The 24,291-nt window shown below is 42.3% G+C and overlaps 1 protein-coding gene across 3 annotated transcripts in view; it reads right to left on the bottom strand.

Annotated features, from left to right (window-relative positions):
• Positions 1–21,808, bottom strand: part of LOC132829080 (scaffold attachment factor B2-like) — a 77,266-nt gene extending 55,458 nt beyond the window's left edge. For all 3 annotated transcript variants that reach the window (XM_060846383.1, XM_060846385.1, XM_060846384.1), the window contains exons 1-3: positions 21,600–21,808; positions 17,826–17,913; positions 17,508–17,569 (exon numbers count right to left, since the gene is read on the bottom strand). In XM_060846383.1, coding sequence (XP_060702366.1) covers positions 17,508–17,569; positions 17,826–17,913; positions 21,600–21,761 — 312 coding nt within the window. In that variant the 5' untranslated portion in view covers positions 21,762–21,808. The remainder of the gene's footprint in view (positions 1–17,507; positions 17,570–17,825; positions 17,914–21,599) is intronic.
• Between the last annotated feature and the right edge of the window lie 2,483 nt (positions 21,809–24,291).

Here is a 24,291-nt window from a genome sequence, read left to right as displayed (position 1 = left end):
AAAGCAAGGATGACAAAATTCAGAAGATCGTGACAATTTATTGAAGAGAGTAACAACAGGTTCGGAACTCTGATCAGTTGAGGCATTACCATGGAGAAAGCAATAGGCTCCCCAAGCTCCTGGGTAATCCAAAAAAAAGCACAAGGCTTGAATATTATTTTGTTACCAAAGAACATGATATTGCATATAAATGTATGTTGCTACTCAGAAACGATGATGAACTTGACTGATTATCTTTGCAAGTTTAACTAATAGCGCGCACAGACTTACTCAAGAAATGGTGCTCAATTGTGGAATCACATCCTAACAGCAGCTATACTCTCTCAAACAACTGAAGGAACATACTGCTTGATCTGATCAGATAATCATTCAGAGATACAACTTATGTACTAAGTATTGCACCAGCAGTGAAATTCGTACGTGACAGTGCTCAAGTGTTTGCTTATTAGTTTTTAATTTTCAGTGGCACAGAGGTTAAGTATTGAAAAATTGTAAAGATCTGGATTTTAATTAATAACTAGCTAGGAAATAGGTGAAGCCTACACAGCTCCGTAAAAAAAAAAATCAGGGGCTTTGGGAAAGAGAAATTGAAATCAATCTCTATTATCCTAGACTAAAAAAGTCTCAACATTTAGTATACTCATTGATTCAGCATTCAAAACTTCTGGAGATATGGAGTTCCAAAAGATCAACATCTCAGTCTCAGCTTCCTGCTCCAAATCAACGTCTATGCACCCTATGGTAGACTCTCGAGTGAATACAACCTCTCACTGTTTACATTACATTGTTTCAGAATCATATTAAAATGAGTTTTCATCTCTACCTCAAAGGACAACACTCTCATCCCAAGATTCAATCTTCACTGAACAGCCAGTAAGGCAAGTATATTGTTCTTTTGGACAAAGAGACCAAAACGGCATACACTATTCCAGATGTAGATCTTGAGGCACTGTACAACTACTGCAAGACTTCTTTCCTCGTCCAGCCCTGATCTCTTGTAAGACTGACACTGTGCTAGTTGTCATGGAATCTAGGAATCCATGATCATTGATCCTTTATGATAGAACAGCTTGGCGAAGTTGACGAGGCCAGAATTGTTTTTGCAGATCCCCAATTGTCAGACAAGGTGGTTCTGAGCCGCCTGCTTTAACTTCTGCAGTCCATGTGTGTTAGGGAGGAAGTTCCAGGATTTTGACAGTTACAATATTGCAAGTCTGGTGGCGTGCAATCTAGAGAAACTAAAGATGGCAGCAGAGTAACATGCTTCAGCTGGAGATCCTTTCCTTACCCGTTCTTTTACCTTCTCCTTACTGACAACAAAGGCTATTCTAATTCTAAAATTCGTGGAAAACTTGCAGCTCATGGTGTTCTATTCACCTGCCCTCTTAGGGCGGAATCATGTTGCGGGTGGAAGACAATGTCAAAGGACGGTAGATGAGGTTTTATTAGAATTCCTACAGTTTGGGAACAAAACATCCCACCCACCAGAACAGCATCTCATCCAGACTCATCCCTCAACCCAGCATTTCCCATGGCTAGAACACTTAACCTCCACATTCATGAACACTATGGGAAATTTAGCATGGCCAACTCACCTAACATGCACATCTTTGGACTGAGAGAGGAAACCACAGCAGCCAGAAGAAGCCCACACAGACACAGTGAGAACATGCAAACTCCACAGAGAGTCATCCAATGTCGGAATTGAACTTGGGTCCCTGGCACTGCGCAGCAGCAATGCTAACCAGTGAACCACCACAGCAGCGCATCATATCGATGGTACACAATACTGCCAGTGTACAGTCAGTGGTAAATGGTAGAGAGTGAAAACTTAGTGTCAATGGGGTGCACGTGTTTTCAGAGTTGTGTCTCCCTAATCAAGTTATGACCCAAGCTTTGTAGGAGTGAATTTGTTAGTTGCCACTTAGCAGTCCAAACAGAACACAGCCCAGGTCTTGCTGCATAAGGACAAGGACTGCTTCAGTTTATGGAGCAATGAATGGTGCTGACTGCTGTGCAATGAGCAAACATTGTGATTTTGATCTTATGTTGCTTGGAAGGTCTTGAAGGTAAGGACTGCTCAACTGAGGTTACTACCCTGAAGAATTGTGGGGGGGTTGGTGGTGGTGGTCTTGTGGTGCAGTGGTACCACCCCTACTCCTGAGCCAGAAGGCCCATGCTCAAGTAATAGCTGCTCCAGAGGTCTACAATAGCGAAGACAGACTTAACAAGCCTATAAACTATATTTTCTATTTCCTTTGTATACTTTTTAAACAACTGAACTATATCTGCATTCCTTCAGTCCACTGGAACCTCACCTGTGTTCAGTGAAAATTGGAAAACAATCATGTCTACATCATTCCTTCACTTTGCAAACAGAGACAAAAAATTTCCTTTAAATTTGCTCCCATATCCTCTGCATAGTCACGGATATATACAGCACAGAAATAAACCCTTTAGCCCAACTCATTCACGTTGACCAGATATCCTAAATAAACCGAGTACCATTTGCCAGCATTTGGCCCATATCCCTCTAAACCCCTCTTATTCATATACACACCCAGTTGCCTTTTAAATAGTCTAATTGTACCAACTTCCTCTGGCAGTTCAGCCATACATGCATCACTAGCTGCAATGAAATGGTTGGCCCTTAGGTCTCTCAAATCTTTCCCCTCTCACCCTAAACCTATGCCCTCTGGTGTTGGACTACCCTACCGTTGTCTATTCACCCTACCCATGCCCCTCATGATTCTATAAACATCCAGAAAGTCATCCCTCAAGCCTCAGACACTCCAGCCCTAGTCTATGTGGCCTCTTCCTTTGGCTCAAATCCAACAACTCTGGCAACAACCTTGTAAATCTTTTCTGAACCCTTTCAAGATTCACAACATTGTTTCTATGGCAGGGAAACCAGAACGGCACACAGTATTTCAAAAGTGGCCTGACCAATGTCCTATACAGCCGCAATGTGACCTCCCAACTCCCTATACTCAAAGCAAATCAAATGCCTATCCTGCCGTCACTATTCTGCCTACTTGCGATTATATCTTCAAGGAACTATGAACCTGCACTCCAAGGTCTCTTTGCCCAACAACACTCCCCAGAACCTCACTATAAAGTGCACAAGCTCGGCCCTGATTTGCCTTTCCAAAATGCAGCACCTCACATTTATCTGAACTCGATTTACCACTCTTCTACTCAATGGTCCATTTGATCAAGAACACATTGCACTGAGGTAATCTTCTTTGCTGCCCACTACACCTCCAGTTTTGGTGTAATCTGCAAATTTATTAACCATACCTCCTACGTTCATATTCAAATCATTTATACAAATAACAAAAGCAGTGGACCCAGCACCAATTCGTTTGAGATACCGGCCTTCAGACTGAAAAGCAACTCTCCACAATCAGCCTGCCTTCTACCTCTGAACCAAGTCGGCATCCTCATTAGTTAGTTCTCCCTCTAATCTTTGTGATCTAACCTTGCTAACCAGTCTACCACGAGGAACCTTGCTGAAGTCCACTTGGATCATATTCACCCCTCTGCCCTCATTAATCCTTTATTTCTTTAAAAAACTCAAGTTATTGAGACACAATTTCCCACACTCAAAGCCATGATGACTATTGCTAATCAGCACTGGCCTTTCCAAACACATGTAAATCCTGTCTGCAACAACTTGCCCATCATAGGTGTCAAGCTCATTGGTCTATAGTTCCCTGGCTTTTTCTTACCACCTTTCTTAAACAGTGGCACATTAGCCAACCTCCAGCCTTCCTGCACCTCACCTATGGCTATTGATGATACAAATATCTCAGCAAGAAGCACAACAATCTCTTCCCTAGCTTCCCAGAGTTTCAGGTTACACCTGATCAGGTCCCAGGGATTTACCCACCTTTATGCATTGTAATACATCCACAGCACCATCACCACTATAATTTGGACATTTTTCAAGACGTCATTTTTTATTTCCCCACATTCTCTATCTCCCATATCCTTCTCCAAATAAACATTGATACAAAATACTCATTTAGTACCTTCTGCCATGACCTGTGGCGTCACACATAGGTTGCCTTGCTATGTCATTCTCTCGCTAGTTACCTTTTTGTCCTTAATGTATTTGTAAAATCCCTTTGGATTCTTCTTATCCCTATATGCCAAAGCTACCTCATGTCCCCTTATTTTTGGAGGGGACATGTCTGCTTTGTGACCTAAGGATCTCACTGTTTAGTGTCTCCCATTGGTTTACCAATGATTTATCCTTAAGCAGTTGTGTCCAGTTCACATTAGCCAAATCACTTCTCAGTTTTGTAAAATTTGCCATCTCCCAGTTTAAACATTTTACTTTTGATTTATCTTTGCCCTTTTCCATAATAATACAAATCTAACTGAACTGTGGTCACTATCCCAAAGATGGCTGCCCACTCGATAAAAAAATTCATTTCTAGGATGTGGGCGTTGCTGGTTGGCCAGCATTTATTGCTGGTGCCTAGTTACCCTTGAGAAGTAGTATTGTATTAGTAGAAGTAGTAGTATTACAGCTGGAATATTAATCCTGAAACTCAGCTAATGTCCTGGGATCTCGGGTTTAAATCTTACCATGGCAGATGGTGGAATTTGAATTCAATAAAAATAATCTGCAATTAAGAATTTATCGATGACCACAAAACCATTATCGATTGTCAGAAAAACCCATCTGGTTCATTAATTTCTTTCAGAGAAGGAAATCTGCCATCCTCACCTGGTTTGACCTACATATGGGTCCAGACACTCAACAATATAGTTGGTTCTCAACTGTCTTTTGAAATGGCCTAGCAAGACATTTAGTTTTACCAACTGCAACGAAGTCTCAATGAAATGACATACCAGACAAATCATCTGACATTGACCCAGGCATCGGAAAAGACAACAATGAACTTGCAATGGCCTCCTTACAAACATCTGGGGGCTAGTGCCAAAATCAGGACAACACTCTCACATACTAGTCAAGCAACAGCCTAATAATCATACCTTACAGACAATGTCCTAGACACCACCATCATTATCCCTGGGTATGTCCCGTCCTACGGCATGCACTCAGGAGTCTTTCCCTGAGAGTCCTCAATATCAAGTCTGGACCTCATGAAGTTGCATGATCTCAAGTTCAACATGGGCAAGGAATCCTGGAAGTGTGGTGTCCAGAAATGCAAGCAATATTCTAAGCGTGGCATAACACAAGTTCTATAAAACTACCGCATAACTTGTATATCCTTATACTTGATGCCCCTTCCAAAGAAGGCACACATGCCATGTACCTTTTTAAAAAAAAATTATCCAAGCTGCCACTTTCAGTGAGAGTTCTGCCAGTCGCTGCATAACTTCCATCCGTACTTGACCTTTCATATTGCATCACCTCACATTTGTTTGGATTAAACTTCATCTGCCATTCTACTGGCCATGCCCCCAACTGATCGATATTCTGCTGTATCCTCTGACAATCCTCACTATCTGCAACTCCACCAACCTTTGTATCATCCACCAACTTACTAATTAGAACAACCACATTTTCCTCCAAAACATCATGAACAGCAAAGGTCCCAACACTGATCCTTGCAGAACACCACTAGTCACAGCCCTGCATTCAAAAAAGCATCCTTCCACTGCTACCCGTTGCCTATGACTTAGCCAGTTTTGTATTCATCTTGCCAGTTCACCCCTGAAACCATGCTACTTAAACTTTTGTATGAATCTGCCGTGAGGAACCTTGTCAAAGGCTTTACTGAAGTCCATGTAGACAATATCAACTGCTTTCCTCTCAATCAACTTTGTCACCTCAAAAAACAAACTCAACCAAATTAGTGAGGCATGATCGCCCCAGCACCAAACCATGCTGTCTGTTGCTAACAAGTCTATTTGCCTCTAAACGCGTACAGATTTTGTCCCTGACAATCTTTTCTAATAATTTCCCTACCACTGTGCGAATCTCAGATCTGTAATTTCCAGGATTATCCTTGTTAGCCTTCTTAAACAGTGGGAGAACACTGAATATTCTCCAGTCCTCTGGGACCTCACCAGGCCAAACAGGATATAAAGAGGTTTGTCAATGGTCTAACAATTTGGTCTCTTGCCTCCCTCAATTTTCTGGGATAGATCCCAGTATGACCAAGGGACGTATCTACCTTAATTTTTAAGGCACAAAACCTCTTCCTTTTTAATAGCAATTTGGCTTGGAAACTTAACAATCCCTTCCCTGAGATCATCCTCCACCAAGTCCTTTGCTTTGGTGAATACCAACATGAGTTCGTTTAAGATCTTTCTTACCTCTTCTGCCTCTACACACAGATTCCTTCTCGTCATTTAGCGGGCAAACCCTCTCAATGGCTACCACTTGTGTTTTTTTTTTGTGTACAAATAGCCTTAGGATTCTCTTTAATCCTGCCTGCTAACAATTTTTTAATTACCCTTTTAGCCCTAATTTCTTGTTTAAGTTCTTTCCTTATATACTTCAAGGGGTTCATCAGTTCCCATCCTAATACACCTAATGTTTGTATCGTTTTTCTTTCTGACAAAGACCATAACATTCCTGGTTGGCCAAGGCTCATGTAACTAGCCATACCTTTGCTTCACTCTCGCAAGAACATGCCGCTCCTGAACTCTTAATACCATCTGAAATACTCCCATATAATCCAATGTACATTTTCCCTCAAACAGCCACCTCCAATCAAAATTCTCCAGTTCCTGCCTCAGTGTTGGAGCTCATCTTCCCCCATTTAACACCCTCACCCAAGGACTGCTGTTATCCTCATCCATGAGTACCGTAAAACTTGTATTATGGTCACTACTCATGAAGTTATCCCCCCACTGAAACCTCTCTCTCACCCGGCTGAACTCATTTCCCAAAACCAGGTCCAGTATAACCCCTTTCCCTGGTTGACTGTTTATATGTTGTGTCAAGAAGCTCTCCTGAATAGTGCTTACAAATTTTGCCCGATCTGAGCCCCTAGCACGTAAGGAGTCCCAGCCATACAGGGAAAGTTGAAATCACCCACCACAGCAACCCTGCTGATTGTAAGTCATTTCAAAATCTGTCTACATATTGTCTCCTCTATCTCCCGTTGGCTGTGAGGAGGCCAGTAGTATACACCCAGCATTGACTTCACCTTTCCTATTCCCGAGTTCTACCTATATTGCCTCACTGCACGAGTCCTCTAACGTATCCTCCCTCAGTACAGCTGTGAATACTCCTTTACCAGTAATGCAGCTCCCTCACTCCATTTATGTCCCAATCACACCTGGAACATCTATATTCAACCGCCAATCCTATCCCTCTTTCAGCCAAGTCTCTGTTATCACAATAATGTCACAGTTCCAGATACTAACCAAAGCTTGAAGTTCATCTACTTGGCCTATTATACATATGGCATTGAAACACATGCATTCCAGGCCACTCCCATCAGTCTTTTCAGTAGCATTTCCTTGCCTGTTCTTGTTCTTATTGTTTGTCTTGGTTTCTACCTTTCCCTCAATTTCTGCATTGACTACCCTACACCTCTGGTTCCCACACCCCACTAATTTAAACCCTCCCCAAACACTCTGCCAGGTTCTCCCTGCCAAGGAACCAATCCCATTCCTGCCCAAGTGTAACCCGTCCAGTCTGTACAGGTCCTATCACCCTCAGAACCAGTCATAATACCCCACAAATCTGAAACCCCCCGAAACCATCTTTTCAGATAAGTGTTCATAGTGAGTCTTGAGAAGATTTGCAGCTCAGGTTGAGGTTCTGGATGTAGGTTTGCTTGCTGAGCTGGAAAGTTCATTTCCAGACGTTTCATCACTCTACTAGGTAACATCTTCAGTGGGCCTCCAGGCAAAGCTGGATAAGTGTTTATCCCTCATCCCTGTTATTTCTACTGACTAGCTTGTGGCACTGGTAGTAATCCTGGGATTACCACATTTGAAATCCAATATTCCAATTTCTTCCTAGTTCTCTCTTTTCTGCTTTTAGAACCTCATCCCATGTCGTACCACATGTACTATGACCACTCCCTATTCACCCGCCCCCCTCCAGAATATCCTACAACCACTCAGACATCTGGGACCCTACCACACCATCCTGGACTCTTGCTTGCAGCCACAGAAACACACAGAGCTACATCCCTTACAAATGGACCCATGTAACTATTGAACTTCTATGCCTCTCTCTCCATCCATGCTGAGCAACACCTAGGAGAAACACTAAGGGCACAAATGTATTCTGGGTGGGTAATTTCACTGTTCACCACAAAAAAAACTTGACAGCAGTACAATTGATCGAGCTGGTCAGGTCTTAAAGGACATAGCTTTGGTGTTCAAAGTTTGTGGTGTTCAAAGCATTTCCGAACTGACAGTCAGACTACTGCGACCACTAGGACTCATAACAGCACACAAACCAACAGCCACTCTCAGACAACAACTCACCAGAACGAAGGACCCAATACGCTCCATGAGCAAACCAATGTAGTGTACAAAATCCCATGCAAGGACTGCACAAAACACTACATAGGACAAACAGGAAGACAGCTAACACCCCGCATCCATGAACACCATCTAGCCACGAAACGACACGACCAGCTATCCTTAGTAGCCACACACGCAGATGACAAGCAACATGAATTCGACTGGGATAACACTACTATTATAGGACAAGCCAAATAGAGAACAGCCAGGGAATTCCTAGAGGCGTGGCACTCATCCACAGATTCAATCAATTGACCTGGACCCAATATACCAACCACTGCAGCGGACAGCTGGAACTGACAACCAGAAGCGGCAGATTCAAACCACTACAAATGCCGGAGGAAAGATCACAAAAGTGCTTCATAGGAGGCTCCCAAGCACTGAGGAGGTCACCGAGACAGGGGACGAAACGTCTGCAACACAAATTCCCAGCTCGGCGAATAGAACCATAACAACAGAGCTGTAGTGATTAACCAACAAGAGGAAAAAATAAAGTTGACCTCACTCTTACAACCTGTCAGCTATAGATACATCTGTCCAGGGTGGTATCGGTAAGAGAGACCACTGCAGTCCTTGTCCAGACTTCACATTGAGAATAATCTTCAATAGTTGTGTGGCACTGTCACTGTGCTAAATGGTACAGGTTTTGAATACATCTAGCAACTCAAGACTCAACATAACCCATAGCCTCATTGCCCTGCATATCCTCCACTCAACCACTACTTTCACAAAATCGTCTTGAATTTTGGACTTTCAGTAATACTACTTACGCCACAAGCTACACCATTTAGGCAAAGGTAGATCAGGGAGGTAACTGCACGGCTTGAGGGATGGTGTAGAAGGGAAGGTTTAGATATGTGGAGTGTTCGGAAAAAATAAATTAGTTCAAAAAGAAATGGGCTTAATAGTGGAGAGTAAATAGCGTAATTGATTATAAACTAGAAATGGGGAGGTAGTTTGACAGATGGGCCTAATTTTGGAAGTACCACTTAGGGCAAAAGGGAGATGATGTGAAAACGAGAAAAAGGAAATGAGGGGATGCTTAAATGATGACAGTGAACAAAGAAATGTTCATCTTGCAATGGGCAAGAGAGAGATATGGGTATATTGGACATGCACACGTGGAAGGAATACACTGAAAAAAACTGGGGAACTGCAAGCTGGAAGTGCTCGATTATCCAAACGACATGGGCAGGGAGTGTTTTGTTTGGATAATTGAGTGTTCTGGTAATCGAATGCCAGATAACAGTTTAGCCAAGCATCGGGACTTTGTGATCTTGTTCAAATAATCCGAAATTTGGATAATCAAGGTTGCTCTCTAGCAGCAACGACAGAAATGTGGCTAAGGAGGACTAGACACTTAACATCCAGGGTTATAAAATGTTTAGTAGATAAAGGATGGGTAAAATGAGATGGTGCAGCAGTCTTGGTCAAACACAATATTATAGGCCTCGAACAAGATGCAGTTACTGAATTAGAATCTACATGGTTGGAGGTGAACGACAGGAGGAAGCAGTGATCTTGTTGGGTATTTATTATAGACCTCGAAAATATTGGGGAGAATGAGCATTTGTAGGTAGAAATCTACAACAGGTAGGGCTGCGACAGATGGTTATTTCAATTACCCCAGAGCAGACTCTGAGAAACGTAGAGTGGAAGGGGAGAACTTTCTAGAATAATACATTTCCAGTCCTACCAGGGAGGCACCTGTGTTGGACCCGGTCCCAGGAAATGAAGCAAGCCAAGTGGAGCATTCCAGAATCGGGCAGCATTTGGTAAATAGTGATCATTACAATAACGTTTAACATTAATTTAGAAAAAGATAAAAATCAGTCAACTATAAAGTTGAAATGGTGCAGGTTGATTATTTCAGTGAATAACAATAAATGAAAAATAGGAGTTTTGAAATATGAATAAGCTGCAAGGTAGACACATACGCATAAGAAATAAATACAGGTATCCAAAGGTAGAGCATCCTAGATGACTGAGGATATTAATGAGAAAAATAAGAAAAAGGAGGTGCATGATGCATCCCAGAATAAAAATAGCAATAGAAATCAGGAAGAGTACCTCAAATGCAAGAGAGGTAAAGGCTGGACTAAGGAAAGGTAAGGGGAAGCACGAGGAAAGAATGGCAGGCTGCGCTAAAGCAAAAAGATGTGTTTCAAATATATTAATAGTAGATGATTAGTAAGGTATAAAATGATGCCCGTAAAGAACAAGCATGATAAGCTGCTCACTGAAACAAATGGTATTAGCAGAGATCCTAAACTAGGACTCTGCTTCTATCTTTACTAAATTAGAAAATGGTGACAATGGTCCTGTTGAAAATGTGGGTGTTGAGCAAACTAAGTGGTTGATAAAAAGATGCTTAAAAAGCACTATAAGTAGAGAAGTCACCAGGACCGGTGAAGTGCTTCCTAGATTGACGGGAGTAAAGGAGCAAATTGTAGAATCAGTGACAAATTTTCCAGGGCTCAGAACACAACACCTTGAGATGGGAGGACCGAAATTATGATGCCAATGTTCAAGAAAGAAGCAAAGGATAACTCAGGAAACTACAGACCTGTCAGCTTGACATCGATAATGGGAAATCTGATGGAGGCCATTTTACAATAAGGTAAATACACACTGAAGAGAAAAATGAATTTAACACTTGAGAGTTTTTAGACTAGACTTACAGTGTGGAAACAGGCCCTTCGGCCCAACAAGTCCACACCGACCCGCCGAAGCGCAACCCACCCATACCCCTACATTTACCCCTTACCTAACACTACGGGCAATTTAGCTTGGCCAATTCACCTGACCCGCACATCTTTGTGACTGTGGGAGGAAACCGGAGCACCCGGAGGAAACCCACGCAGACACGGGGAGAACGTGCAAACTCCACACAGTCAGTCGCCTGAGTCGGGAATTGAACCCGGGTCTACAGGCGCTGTGAGGCAGCAGTGCTAACCACTGTGCCACCGTGCCGCCCATAATATTAGATTACTTACAGTATGGAAACAGGCCCTCCGGCCCAACAAGTCCACACCGACCCGCCGAAGCGCAACCCACCCATACCCCTACATTTACCCCTTACCTAACACTACGGGCAATTTAGCATGGCCAATTCACCTGACCCACACATCTTTGTGACTGTGGGAGGAAACCGGAGCACCCGGAGGAAACCCACGCAGACACGGGGAGAATGGGCAAACTCCACACAGTCAGTCGCCTGAGGCGGGAATTGAACCCAGGTCCCTGGCGCTGTGAGGCAGCAGTGCTAACCACTGTGCCACCGTGCCGCCCTAAACATGGTTTAGTCAAAGGCAGATCACATTTGACAAATATCAGTTCTCTGACAAGGTGACAGGTAGTAAATGAAAACATTACTGTGAATTCTGTATTTTTGGACTTTCAGAAAGCATTTGAAACACAGCCACATGGCAGATTGGTAAGCAAATTAGAAACGTTTAGAATTGATGGGACCTTAGCAGCATGGATTAGAAGTGAATTAAAATATAGGAAATCAAAAAGTAGGTATTGGTGGGCATTTTTCAGATTGGAGTCGCAAGTAGTTTTGTCCAGGGATTGATGCTGGGACCCTTGCTTTTTCTGATGCAAATAAATAATTTGGAGATGAATGCTAAGGGCAATATCTCAATCTGTTGATTATAAGCAGCTAGGGACTGCGAGGATGGTGCCGAATGACTTTAGAGGGACACAGAACATCTCAGAAACAGACCCTTCAGCCCGTGACGTTGTACCGAACACAATGCCAAATTAAATGAATCCCTTCTGCTTATTCTTGGTCCAAATCCCTCCATTCCATGCTTATTCTTGTACCTATCTAAAAGCCTTTTAAATGCGCCTATTGTATTTGCCTTCACCACTATCTTTACAGTGTGTTTTCAGCACCTAACACATATATAAAAAAGAAACTTGAGGCTCCTCACACCTCCTTTTAACTTATCTCCCCCTCATTTTAAATGCATGCCCTCTACTATTCGACATTTTAACTGTGGGAAAAAGATTCTGACGACCAACCATATCTATGCTTCTCAATTTTACATATTTCCATCAGGTCTCCCCTCAGCCTCTGCCACTCCAGAGAAATCAACTCTAGTTTGACCAGCTTCACTGTACAGCTCAAAGACTGCAATCTCAGCAGTATCCTGGTAAACCTCTTCTGCACTCTCTCCAAAGCCTCTACATCCTTAATGTGGCAACCAGAATTGAATGCAATACTGGAAGTGCTGCCTAAATGAAGCTATATAAAGCTGCAATCTCACTTCCTGACTCTTGGACCCAATGCCCTTCCCCTGAAGGCAATCATGCATATGCCATCAGCACCACCTACTTTTTTTTAGATTAGACTTACAGTGTGGAAACAGGCCCTTCGGCCCAACAAGTCCACACCGACCCGCCGAAGTGCAACCCACCCATACCCCTACATTACCCCTTACCTAACACTATGGGCAATTTAGCATGGCCAATTCACCTGACCCGCACATCTTTGTGACTGTGGGAGGAAACCGGAGCACCCGGAGGAAACCCACGCAGACACGGGGAGAACGTGCAAACTCCACACAGTCAGTCGCCTGAGTCGGGAATTGAACCGGGGTCTACAGGCGCTGTGAGGCAGCAGTGCTAACCACTGTGCCACCGTGCCGCCCACTCAGGAAGCTGAGTGGCCATATTCAGGAAGCTATGGACAAGGACTGACCCTCCCATCTAAGTACATAAATCACAGAGGGCCCAGTACAGGTCCCTGCGGAATATCACCAGTCACAGGCGTCCAGCCAGAAAAACACTTCTACTATTGCCCTGTCTTACAGGCAAGCCAATTCTGAATCCAAAATGCTAAGACCCTGCAGATCTCATGCATCTTCATCTTCTTGATGAGCCTACCATGAAGAACAAAGTTGAAAATCTTACTAAAATCCATGCATACAACATCCACTGCCCTAGCCTCATCCTCCCCCTCCAAATCTAGTAAGACATGATCTGCCTGGCTCAACGCCATGCTGACTGTCCCTAATTAGGCAATACTATTCCAAAAGTATGTAAATCATACCCCTAAGAATCCTCTCCATTAGGTTCCAACCACTAATGGGACACTCCCCAGTCTATAATTTCCTGGATTTATTCCTATTTCCCTTTTTGAAAGGAGGAACAAAATTAGCCAGTCCTCAGAAACCTCTAGTGGTTAGAGAGGATAAAAAGATCTTGGTCAAGGCTCCAGTAATCTCTCCTCAATAACCTGGAGTTATTGGGCAGTGGAGAGATATCCACCTCATGGGTCTTCAAAAGACCCAACACGACTACTTTCTTGCTCTCAAAATGTAGCATATTAGCATGACCCATGCTAATCTCACTATCCTTCATGTCCTTCTCCAAGGACATAAAACATTGGCAAGTTGGCCAAATGGGCAGATCTTGCAGATAAATTTCAATACAGAGAAGTGAGAGAGATAATGCATTTTAGAAGAAACATGGAGAGACAACACAGATGCAATGGTACAACTTTGAGGGGAGTACAGGACCAAGTGCATTATTCTCTGAAGGTAGCCAGGAAAGCTGAAACAGTTAGGGCAGCTTATAGAATTCCTGTGTTTATAAATACAGGCACAGAATATAAAAGCAGAAAGTGACCTGTCACCTCTACGAATCATTGGTCAGACCACATTTGGAGTATGAAGTTCAGTTCTGCGTACCTTATTTAATGAAGGATATTAAACCTCTGTAGAGTGCAATGGAGATTTACTAGAATTACCAGGAATGAGGAATTTATGATGCAAGGTAAAATTAGAGGGTTAGACTATTCTCCTTGAGGAAGACAAGATTAAGATGTCACTTACTGAGATGTTCAAAATTGTGAACAATTTTGACATTATAAAGGATATTCTGTTTCTTCTAGTTAGTATGTCCATAATTAGATCTCACAATTTCAAGACTGTCAGCGAGAGAGCTAGGAGCAAGAAGAGGAGAGGGATTCCATTTGATTCAAAAGAGAGCAAGATACACATATGAAAGTGATAAATTTATAAGGATATGAAGATAAGGCTGTAGAATAGGACTATAATTAGGTAGCTCTTTTGAGAGCCAGTATGGGCACAATGGGTTCAACGGCATCCTTCTGTACTGTAAAATTCTATCACCTCGAACACCTGATAAGCTTCATTCTCCAGAATTAGGTCCAGCACTTCACCGAACATTTACAAAGTTCTCCTATATACACATTTCAAGAAATCTCTAAACAGTCTATACTATGATTATCCCAATATAAATACCATTTTTACGCACCTCTGAACTGACTTAATTGCCCACTGACTGCCTGGGAGTCAAGAATACACTCTCAACAGTGTGACTGCCCCTTTTCCTAAGCTCTAACTGCAAAGCCTCATTTGACCACCCTTCAAGATAACATCCCTCCTTACAGCCTGAACTAATAATGTGACGCCTCTAACATTTGCACATTCCCTGCCCTGCTTTAAGATCCTATACCCTAGAAAGTTGTCAGCTGTCCCTCCCTCAAATATGTCTCGTGATAGGAACATCAGAATCTGCCTTATCTAGAATATTCTGAGCATCAAAGTAGAAGCCATCCAAATTTGCCTTTCTCTCCAGTAGCTCACAGCTCAACTCACTCTACTTCAACTCGTTTCTAAGTTATGCCAAGTCACTACTGAACCAATGGACTGTGACCATGCTCCTGCAGAACTAGCTTAAACCTCCCAAAATCACTAGCAAACCCTCCCATAAGTATGTTAGTCCCATTCTGGTTCAGGTGCAGATCATCTTGCTTGTAGAGATCCCACCTTCCCCAGAAATGGTTAAAGTGATCCAGGAATCTAAAACCCTCTCTCCTATTCTAACTAGACTTATGCATTCATCTGCTTTAATCTTCTATTTCAGGGCTCACTAGCACATGACACTAGAAATAATACAGAGATCAATCCCAGGACTACAGGAAGTTTCTTCTGGTGAGGAGAGGTCAAGTAGGTTGGGCTAGTAAACAAAGATTCTCAGCGGATTTGACAGAGCAGATGCTGGGGGTACTTTTCCTTTGTGGAAGAGTCTAAAACTAGAGGGAATGATCTGAGTGAAGTGGGCCACCCAGTCAAGACTGAAGAGGCATTTCTTCTCTCAAAGGGTAATGAATCTGCATAATTCTTGTTAATAGAAGTCTGTAGAGATGAGGTTCATCAGTACATTCAAGTTGATCCATGATCTCATCTAATAGTGCAGCAGACTCAATGGGTCAAATAACTTCCACAGTGTTTACATTCTATGACAATCCTGGCCAATGGCAAATGGGATTCAAGATTCCCTCCATTTCTAAAGTGATTACAAGTCACTACTCCTGATAGAACAAAAAGCCAATCAATGCACTTGTTTTTGATCCACACAAATGATTTACATCTGTACTTTCTGTATGATGGGAGATATGTTCAATAACTAAACTAAAATTTAATAGTTTGCTGCTAATATTAAGACGTGTAAATAAAGATTGCAAGATGGCAATAGAGTACTTTTTCCCCTCTTCTTTCAATTTTCTTTTACATCAACCTACTTATTTTCTTTGGACAGCAAGTTGGGCAGCATGGAGGAGAGCAAGCCCACTGCGTGGGAAACTGAACCCAACTTGGCAACAAGAGGCTCCCTAGTATCTGCAGTGGAGAAGGCAGCCCCAGTTTCCTGGCATCTGCAGCTTCATTGTTTCCATGGCATGGTAGCAGCTGGAGGCCTGGATTGGGACTTTGACCCAGAGGTCTCCCAAACAGCGGGCCAAAGAAAAGGAGATCAAGTCCTTGCAGATTGCGAGCTCTCTGCAACTTTGGTTCTCGAAGACTTTTGAACTTACAACTTTTATTTCCTTATTATTCTACTTTATACGAAGGAGGGCTGTAATATTTAACTTTGTTGCCTTATTTTTCTGCTTTGTAGCTATAATTTCGTACTAAGGTACCTTTGTACCCAAGGTGGCACTAGGAAAGGTGATATTCTACAATTTTCACTGTACTTATGTACTTGAGTACACATGACAATAAAATCTAATTCTCATCTGAAAAACATTGGGGTTATTGGCACACATCTACAGCAACTCAGTTATTTCTAATAGACCGAAACATTTCAGATTTCGATGGGTCAGGATGCCAATTGAATATTTATGTACATTAAGTTTGCATGAAATTCTTCAGATTTTAAAGATTTCAGAAGAATATCACTGTGGTCAAGTCAAGAGAAGCTGACAGCAAGAAATTATGTAATGGAGAAAAGCAACAATGTCATCCAGAGGGTCAAATGCAACAAAGAAAACAGTAATTGATTTGGAGCATTTCAAAAACAAACACTGACTTAATCAGGGGCAATACACAGAATCAGGGCAGAAGAAAAATGACTTCGTTAAGTGCACAAAGTTGAGAGGAAGTCCACAGCTATTGTTGACCCTGGTGAATATTTATATGTAACTTGGAAGAAATATTTGTTAAACTTTTATCAAAACAGATCAAAGTGTACTTCTAATATACCAGACCAACAGTATTTCACAGATATATCTGTTTTAAACCTTATTTTCCTCATACCTGCTGCATACAAAAATTAACTTTGAGAACCACACTACAAAACAGATTGTGACTTTGATTAAACAATGGAGTGTCATTATTCCAAAATGTGTTTTGCCATATTAACTAAATTAAGGTTTTTTTTTAAAAAATTCTGGACTTAAAGGAATAAGTGCCCATAAAAACAAGCGTACCAAATTACAATACATCCTCTTCATATAAAGAAATTAATGCAATCTATATAATTTTTGACCTGTAGTTTAGTTGTACCTAATGTGCATTTGTGGACAAATGCACGATAATGGACTCTCGTCAAGATTGCTCTGAAAACATCATAATGATGAAGACCAGCCAAATTTTGTTGTAATTGTGTAAGAGTAATCATATCTTTGCTTGCGCATTCAACTATTAGTATCTTTATCTTCAAGAGAATGAATTTAGGATGGAGCTTTAAAATAGAGCAGTCAATCTTGCCCAGTTACCAACCTGTCCATCTCCAGAATCTTCCTCCAGACCATCATCAGTTCCATCATCCTCTGCTCTTCGACCTACCCAAAAGAGTATAAATGAGCTTCAAGATATGCATTGTACAAAGAGATATAGTACACACAGGACTGGTCTTCTTTAAAATTACTCATGGTGAACCAGTTGATTGGTTTAGGAACATGATAAAATGTGCAGAAATAACCCGAGATGCTTAATTTTGGCTCATGGCCAAGTCAGTAGGTAAGACAAAGAAATGCTCATGAAGAGTTTTGAGTTTTCCACTTGCTAAACCCTATATGCATTTTCTACACAAACTACCTTTTCCTGTTCGCTTTGGTACTTTCCGTCCTGGAGTATCAGCTGCAATTGGAATTTCATCAGGATTCCCACCTTCATCTTCTATTGCCTGAAGGCAAAGACCGCAATTATTAAAAATAAAGGAAAGAAAATTTACAACAATAATTTTATAACTATGATACTTAAAAAGATTAAACATCTCTATGTTGAGTTTCAATAATTAAACGGTTCAAGGAGTTTACTGAAATTGCAATTAGAGAAATTTTATTTAAACATATTAACCAAATGGTAAAATGGAGGAACAGGATGATAATGTGGACTACGAAAGTCTGTTTGCAAGTTAACATAATCTCTATTCCATTAGTGGCAGAGCTTTAATGACCACACTCATCAACTTTCTTGCTGCATTCCAATTGATCACCCCACCTTCAGAAGACTCCCTAAGTAGGGAAAGACTGGTAGGTATAGGGAATGCTGGATGACTAAAGAAATTAAGAGTTTGGTTAAGAAAAAGAAGGAAGCTTATGTCAGGTATAGACAAAATAGATTGATTGAATCCTTAGAAGAGTATAAAGGCAGTGGGAGTATACTTAAGAGGAAAATCAGGAGGCAAAAGGAGGACATGAGATAACTTTGGCAAATACAGTTAAGGTGAATCCAAAGGGTATTTACAAATACATTAAGGACCAAAGGGTAACTAGGGAGAGAATAGGGCCCCTCGAGGATCAGCAAGGTGGCCTTTGTGTGGAACCGCAGCAGATGGGGGAAGATTCTTTGCATTTTGCATCAGTATTTCCTGTGGAAATGGACATTGAAGGTATAGAATGCAGGGAAATAGATGGTGACATCTTCAAAAATGTCCATGTATAAAAGTGGATAAATCCCCGTGACCTGATCAGGTGTACCCTAGAACTCTGTGGGAAGCGATTGCTGGGCTTCTTGCCGGGATATTTAGTCATAGAGCCCAATTATATCAGCGACAGTCATAAGTGAGGTGCCGGAAGACTGGAGGTTGGCTAATGTGGTGCCATGGAACTATAGTCCAGTGAACCTGATGTCAGCGGTGGGCAAGTTGTTGGAGGGAATCCTGAGGGAGAGGATGCACATGTATTTGGAAAGGCAAGGACTGATTAGGGAGTGTCAACATGGTTTTGTGTATGGGAAATCATATCTCACAAACCTGATTGAGTTTCTTGGAGAAGTACCAAAGAGGATTGATGAGCGCAAGGTGGCAGACATGATCTATATGGACTTCAGTAAGGCATTCGACAAGGTTCCCCATGGGAGACTGATTAGCAAGGTTAGATCTCATGGAATATAGGGAGAACTAGCCATGTGGATACAGAACTGGTTCAAAGGTAGAAGACAGAGAGTGGTGGTGGAGGACTGTTTTCAGACTGGAGGCCTGTGACCAGTGGAGTGCCACAAGGATTGGTGCTGGGTGCTCTACTTTTTGTCATTTATATAAATGATTTGGATATGAACATAAGAGGTACAGTTATTAAGTTTACAGATGACACCAAAATTGGAGGTGTGGTAGACAGCGAAAGTTACCTCATATTACAACGGGATTTTCATCAGATGGACCAATGGGCTGAGGAACGGGATTTTCATCAGATGGACCAATGGGCTGAGGAGTGGCAGATGGAGTTTAATTCAGATAAATGCGAGGTGCTGCATTTTGGGAAAGCAAATATTAGCAGGATTTATACACTTAATGGTAAGGTCAGAGGGAATGTTGCTGAACAAAGAGACCTTCGAGTGCAGGTGCATAGCTCCTTGAAAGTGGTGTTGCAGGTAGATAGGATAGTGAAGGCGGCATTTGGTATGCTTTACTTTATTGGTCAGAGTATTGAGTACAGGAGTTGGGAGGTCATGTTGCAGCTGTACAGGACATTGGTTAGGCCACTGTTGGAATATTGTGTGCAATTCTGGTCTCCTTCCTATCGGAAAGATGTTGTGAAACATGAAAGGGTGCAGAAAAGATTTACAAGGATCGGAGGATTTGAGCTATAGGGAGAGGTTGAATAGGCTAGGGCTGTTGTCTTTTCGCTGGGGTGGGGAAGTCCGGGACTAGAGGACATAGGTTTAGAGTGAGAGAGGAAAGATATAAAAGAGACTTAAGGGGCATTTTTTTCATGCAGAGGGTGATACATGCATGGAATTAGCTGCCAGAGGAAATGGTGAAGGCTGGTACAATTACAACACTTAAATGACATCTGAATGAGTATATGAATGCGAAGCGATTGGTGGGATATGGGCCAGGTGCTGGCAGGTGGGTCTAGATTGGGTTGGTATATCTGGTCAGCATGGACAAGTTGGACCAAAGGGTCTGTTTCTGTGCTGTACATCTCTATGATCTAAGTATTACCATGCACTCACTACTTCCCCAAACATTCTACCATTGCTGAAATTTACCAAACTTTTTGTAAGGCACCTTTAGATGAGTTACACAGTGTAATTTCTACACAGGTGCAAATTTAGCATTTAGTTTGTAAAACCTGCTTTACATTAGCACATTAGTTAGATAAAATCTCTTCCTCCAACCCCCTCCCAACTTCACCATGGAAAATTACCTTTGCATGGTCCCCAAACCAGCAACTTAAGGAAAATAATTCCCAATGAGGAGAATGACTATGAATCCAACAATCGAAAAAAAATAGCAATAATCACATAATGGACTAAACAGCAGCTTTCAGAACTGTTGGAGCAAATTGCTGCAGATGCTGAAATCTGCACTGAAAAGAAATGCAGGACTTCACAATGAGTCAAAAAGCATCCATAAAGAGAGCAAGCTACCATTTACTTGCTTTTGCTCCCTGGATTCTGTCTGAATTGCTGAGATCCCCAGCATTTATTGTTTTCATTACCACAACTGATGTTTATTTGTATTCCAGTCTTGGATTGATTTACATTTACATCGATTATTTTTAGTTCACAAAAACTTATTTTTCACATGTGAAATTTCAATCATGTGAGAAGCACTAGAACTGTTAACAGTACAAGTCCCTGATCTAATTTTAATCCCAAATATTGATGTATTCCTGGTACTTTGCTGGAGCCACCAATTTGACTTCTGCACGAGTATGCGGCACTACCACCTCTATTCCTTCTAGTTTGCAAGTCATGCTGTGGAAATTAGAAAGAACATCCAGTTTGGTTAGTTAATCCAAATAGTTTATAATCGGACAACCGTTGTTCACAATTTTCTTAACGTAAGCAATCACTTTAAGCATCATGTTGATACTAGCCACCAACGAATTCATACATTGATCACAAATGTCATGTAATTCAGGTCCTGCTTGTTGGTCTCTCAACCAAATTATACTTCATTAAACTCCAGGAGAGAATCTACAGTCTTTCAGATCAAGAGGTGGAGTACAACTACGACCCCAAAAAAATGGCATTAATAGGGACAAAATCTGCTGGGTTTTATGGCCAAAATTGAGCAAGCCTTTAACGTTATGAAGAACTGCAGCTGAGGACGACTGCAGACAGCAACGAATGGATGGATATTCCCACAAGTTTGAGACCGCACTGTGATAGCGCCTATCGTCAGTCTTTTACAAACGGATAAAAAACAAAAGCTTCAGAAGAAGGGGACTCCGAACAAGAAAGTTAATCAGGAATTTGCGGGTTAAAGCGAGCCCGCGAACAGCCACAAACGGAGTGCCGGGGATGTGCGGCCTAGATAAGAGGATGATCAGTAGGCCCTCATGAGGCCTGCAAGGCGGGCTCAGCCTGAAGCCCTGGCCGTTGGAAAGGCGGCGGGATCGATGCCCCCCACCCCCTCACCTTCCGGAGTCGATCCACCAGCACGCTCTTGTTGCCGCTCGTGTCGAGATTTCTCTTCTTGAGCTCGGCTTTCAGATCCACGACCCGCAGGTCGGTGATCTTGCGCAGCTCCTCGTCGGCGGCAGACGCCACCTGCGCCACGGCCGCGCTCTCCGCCGCCATAACTACGATCTGACCGCCACACAGCAACTGGACAAAATGGCGCCGCGCAGCGCGAGCTGCAGGAATCGGGGGTGGGGGGGGGAAGCATCACCCAGCAACGGGAAAACGCATGCGCGGGGACGCGCAGGCGCTGGATGCCGGCATCGCGGGGGGTGCGCAGGCGCTGGGTGCCGGCATCGCGGAGGGTGCGCAGGCGCTGGGTGCCGGCATCGTGGAGGGTGCGCAGGCGCTGGGTGCTGATACTGCGCGTGTGCACACACGGTGGTTTTCAGCAAATCCCAATGGAAGCAGCACAGTTACATTTAAATTTAACTTTTACAAATATTCGCCTCAATGACACGGAGATCAGCATTAATCACATATCCCAATAACCCTTCAGCTGAATAATTTTTCTGTGCAATTTCGGAATATGGACACGCTTTAAGCGCATTGCTGTGGATCTGGGGTCACATGTAGACCAGGCTGGGTTAGGGAGGCAGATTGTCTTCACTAAGGGACACCAGGTGGACCTCTCTAATAATTAATGAAAAGTTCATGATGGACATCACTGAGACCAGCTTCGTACTTCAGGATTATTGAATTGAAATTTCACCAGTGTTGGTAATTGAACCCCTGCTCCCAGAAAATTAACAAAAATAGAAAATGTTATAAATCGTTGGCAGCTTCTGTGGAGAGAGAAAAACAGTTTTTTTGTTTCGAGACTGTCGTGACTCCTGTTTAGATCTCAGAACAGTCCCCATAGCATTAGGGTGGATCGCTGCTTTATTTGTCCATAGGTTACCACGGCAACTCTCTCCCCACTCCAAGGCTGCCTTGTTGATATGAACTGTTGCAAAATATATTTATACAACAGCTTTAATATAATGAAATGTCCTGGGGCATATAATCAAAGCATTATGAAACAAAAAATGACAATGCCATATTATGAGATATTAGGTCAAATGATCAAAATCTTGATTAAAGAGGTAGATTGTTAAAAGAAATCATTCACAGGATGAGGTCTTCGCTGGCTAACCCAGCATATATTGCCCATTTCAGAGGACAGTTAAAGAGTCAACCACTTTGCTGTGGGTCTGGGTCAATATGTACATCGGAACAGATAAGGATCTTTCCCTCAAAGACATGAGTGAACCAGATGGAAACATTAGACTCTTAATTCCAGATTTCCATCTACCACGGTCGTATTTCAACCTGGGTCCCCAGACCATTACCAAGGTCTATGGATTAATAGTCTAGTGATAATATCATGAGGACATCACCTCTCATTTAAGCAGCACTTTTTTAAAGAGTATCCAAAAGGAAGAAAGCAAAATAGAGAGGCAGCAAGGTTTAAGAAGGGAATTGAGAGGCTTGCCAGTTGAAGCCATTGGTAGTCATTGGTGGAAAATTATAATCATGATTTTGATTAAATAAACAGACCTGAAACATTCCTGTTGAAGAGCTTATGCCCGAAATGTTAATTCTCCTGCTCCTCGGTTGCTGCATGACGTTCTGTGCTTTCCAAGCGCCACACTTTTCAACTCTGATCTCTAGCACCAGCAGTCCTCACTTTCTCCTAGACCTAAAATATTAACTTTGTTTCTCTTTCTACAGATGCGGCCTAATTTGATGACTATTTATAGCAGTATCTGTTTTCAATTTGGTTTCCAGCATCTGCATTTCTGCTTTTCAGTTAGAATTAGCAATGCACAAGAGACCTAAATTAGACAAACAAAGGTATCTCAGAGGGTTGTGGGATTGGAGGAGATGACAGAGGGAATGAGAAGTCATGCCAATTGGGGATTTGAAAATCTGTGATTTTCAAGTGTTTTATAAGCAAATATTATTTTGTGTGCTCTTGTAGGTTCCAGCCACCATGGCCTTGTGGCACAGTGGTAGTGTCCTTAACTCTGGGTCAAAAAGTCTGGATTCAAGCCTTGTTTGGAGGTGTCATAACATGCCTGAACAGATTGATTTAAAAATAGGCTGTGTTTGCTTATACCAATGCATAGCACTATGCACCACTCCTACCCTCAAACCAGCCTCCTCCCCTCCCTTTCCCCTTTACCCTTCCATCCCCACCCTTCTTCCTTCCCTCCTCCCCTCTTCCCCCCCTTCCCAATCTGTACCCTCCCCCTTACCATGCCTTCCGTCCCCTCATCTCTACCACCTTACTGAAAGGAAGAGAAAGAAAAGAGAGCCACAGAGTTAAGTATGTTAAAAGTGCCAAAATAGTGAGAAACCTGGACCCCAGAATTTTATTTTATAAATCGGGAAGAATATTTAAATCATGTAGGTCAGCTCTCTGGATGCACTGAAAGGTAGTTAGAATTTCAATAACTGTCCAAACTAAATGATTCTTGTCCAACTTTTCTCCTGTTTTCAAAAGCCAAGTGAGATTGCTGAGTTCTGGTATCAGGTGTGGTGATCGTGAAATGAGAATTAATTATTACCTTGACTAAAACAAGTGAGTCAGACTCAATCGATTTGGCAGGTATCTAAAAAAAATCAGACAACAGTAAAATTATAGAATCCTTACAAGATGGAGGCC

The sequence above is a fragment of the Hemiscyllium ocellatum genome, chromosome 28 (genome assembly GCF_020745735.1).
Source record: "Hemiscyllium ocellatum isolate sHemOce1 chromosome 28, sHemOce1.pat.X.cur, whole genome shotgun sequence".
NCBI classification, from domain to species: Eukaryota; Metazoa; Chordata; class Chondrichthyes; order Orectolobiformes; family Hemiscylliidae; genus Hemiscyllium; species Hemiscyllium ocellatum.
This window is presented reverse-complemented; position numbering and strand designations above follow the sequence as displayed.